The sequence below is a fragment of the Sinocyclocheilus rhinocerous genome, unplaced genomic scaffold (genome assembly GCF_001515625.1).
Source record: "Sinocyclocheilus rhinocerous isolate Xijiao unplaced genomic scaffold, SAMN03320098_v1.1 C35467298, whole genome shotgun sequence".
NCBI lineage: Eukaryota > Metazoa > Chordata > Actinopteri > Cypriniformes > Cyprinidae > Sinocyclocheilus > Sinocyclocheilus rhinocerous.
The window spans coordinates 1-491 of NW_015752576.1; the positions used below are offsets into that span (position 1 = coordinate 1).

Below are 491 nucleotides of genomic sequence, written 5' to 3' on the forward strand. Positions count from 1 at the left end.
TTGCCAACCGCCAATAAAATTTAAAGAAGAATAAGAAGCATACCGGTAGTTCCTAGATAATTAGAAGACAACAACGCTGTCTACTGTGTTAAAATCACTAGTCTCAGTGTTTATATAACCGTTATCGTCACCAAAGCTTATACTTTATTCTGGGAAATATGTCAGTAACCCCAGATTTGATTCGTGAAAAACTGAGTGCGGAGATTGGCGCGATACACGTGGTATGTAACATGCACAGCCAGATGAAACTAGATTCAAAATTAATTACAGATCATACAGTTTACGTGTGTGAATGAAACAGGCAGCAGTTGCTCTTCCTATTTTAGCAGTTAATTCACGAAAATACGTACACTCGGTTCCTTGTTTTTCTTTCAGGATGTAGAAGACACGACTCCTAATAGATGTGCTGCCAGTTTTAAAGTTCTTGTAGTATCTCCTCAGTTTGAGGGGAAACCATTGTTGCAGAGACACAGGTGAGTTGCTTCTTTTTC

The 491-nt window shown here is 38.7% G+C and overlaps 1 protein-coding gene across 1 annotated transcript; it reads left to right on the plus strand.

Annotated features, from left to right (window-relative positions):
• The first annotated feature begins 20 nt into the window (after positions 1–20).
• LOC107734880 (bolA-like protein 2) lies at positions 21–477 on the plus strand. The gene is made up of 2 exons (XM_016546762.1): positions 21–221; positions 376–477. The coding sequence occupies exons 1-2, from the start codon at positions 159–161 to the stop codon at positions 475–477; spliced, it is 165 nt and encodes a 54-aa protein (XP_016402248.1). The 5' UTR covers positions 21–158.
• The last annotated feature ends 14 nt before the right edge of the window (positions 478–491 follow it).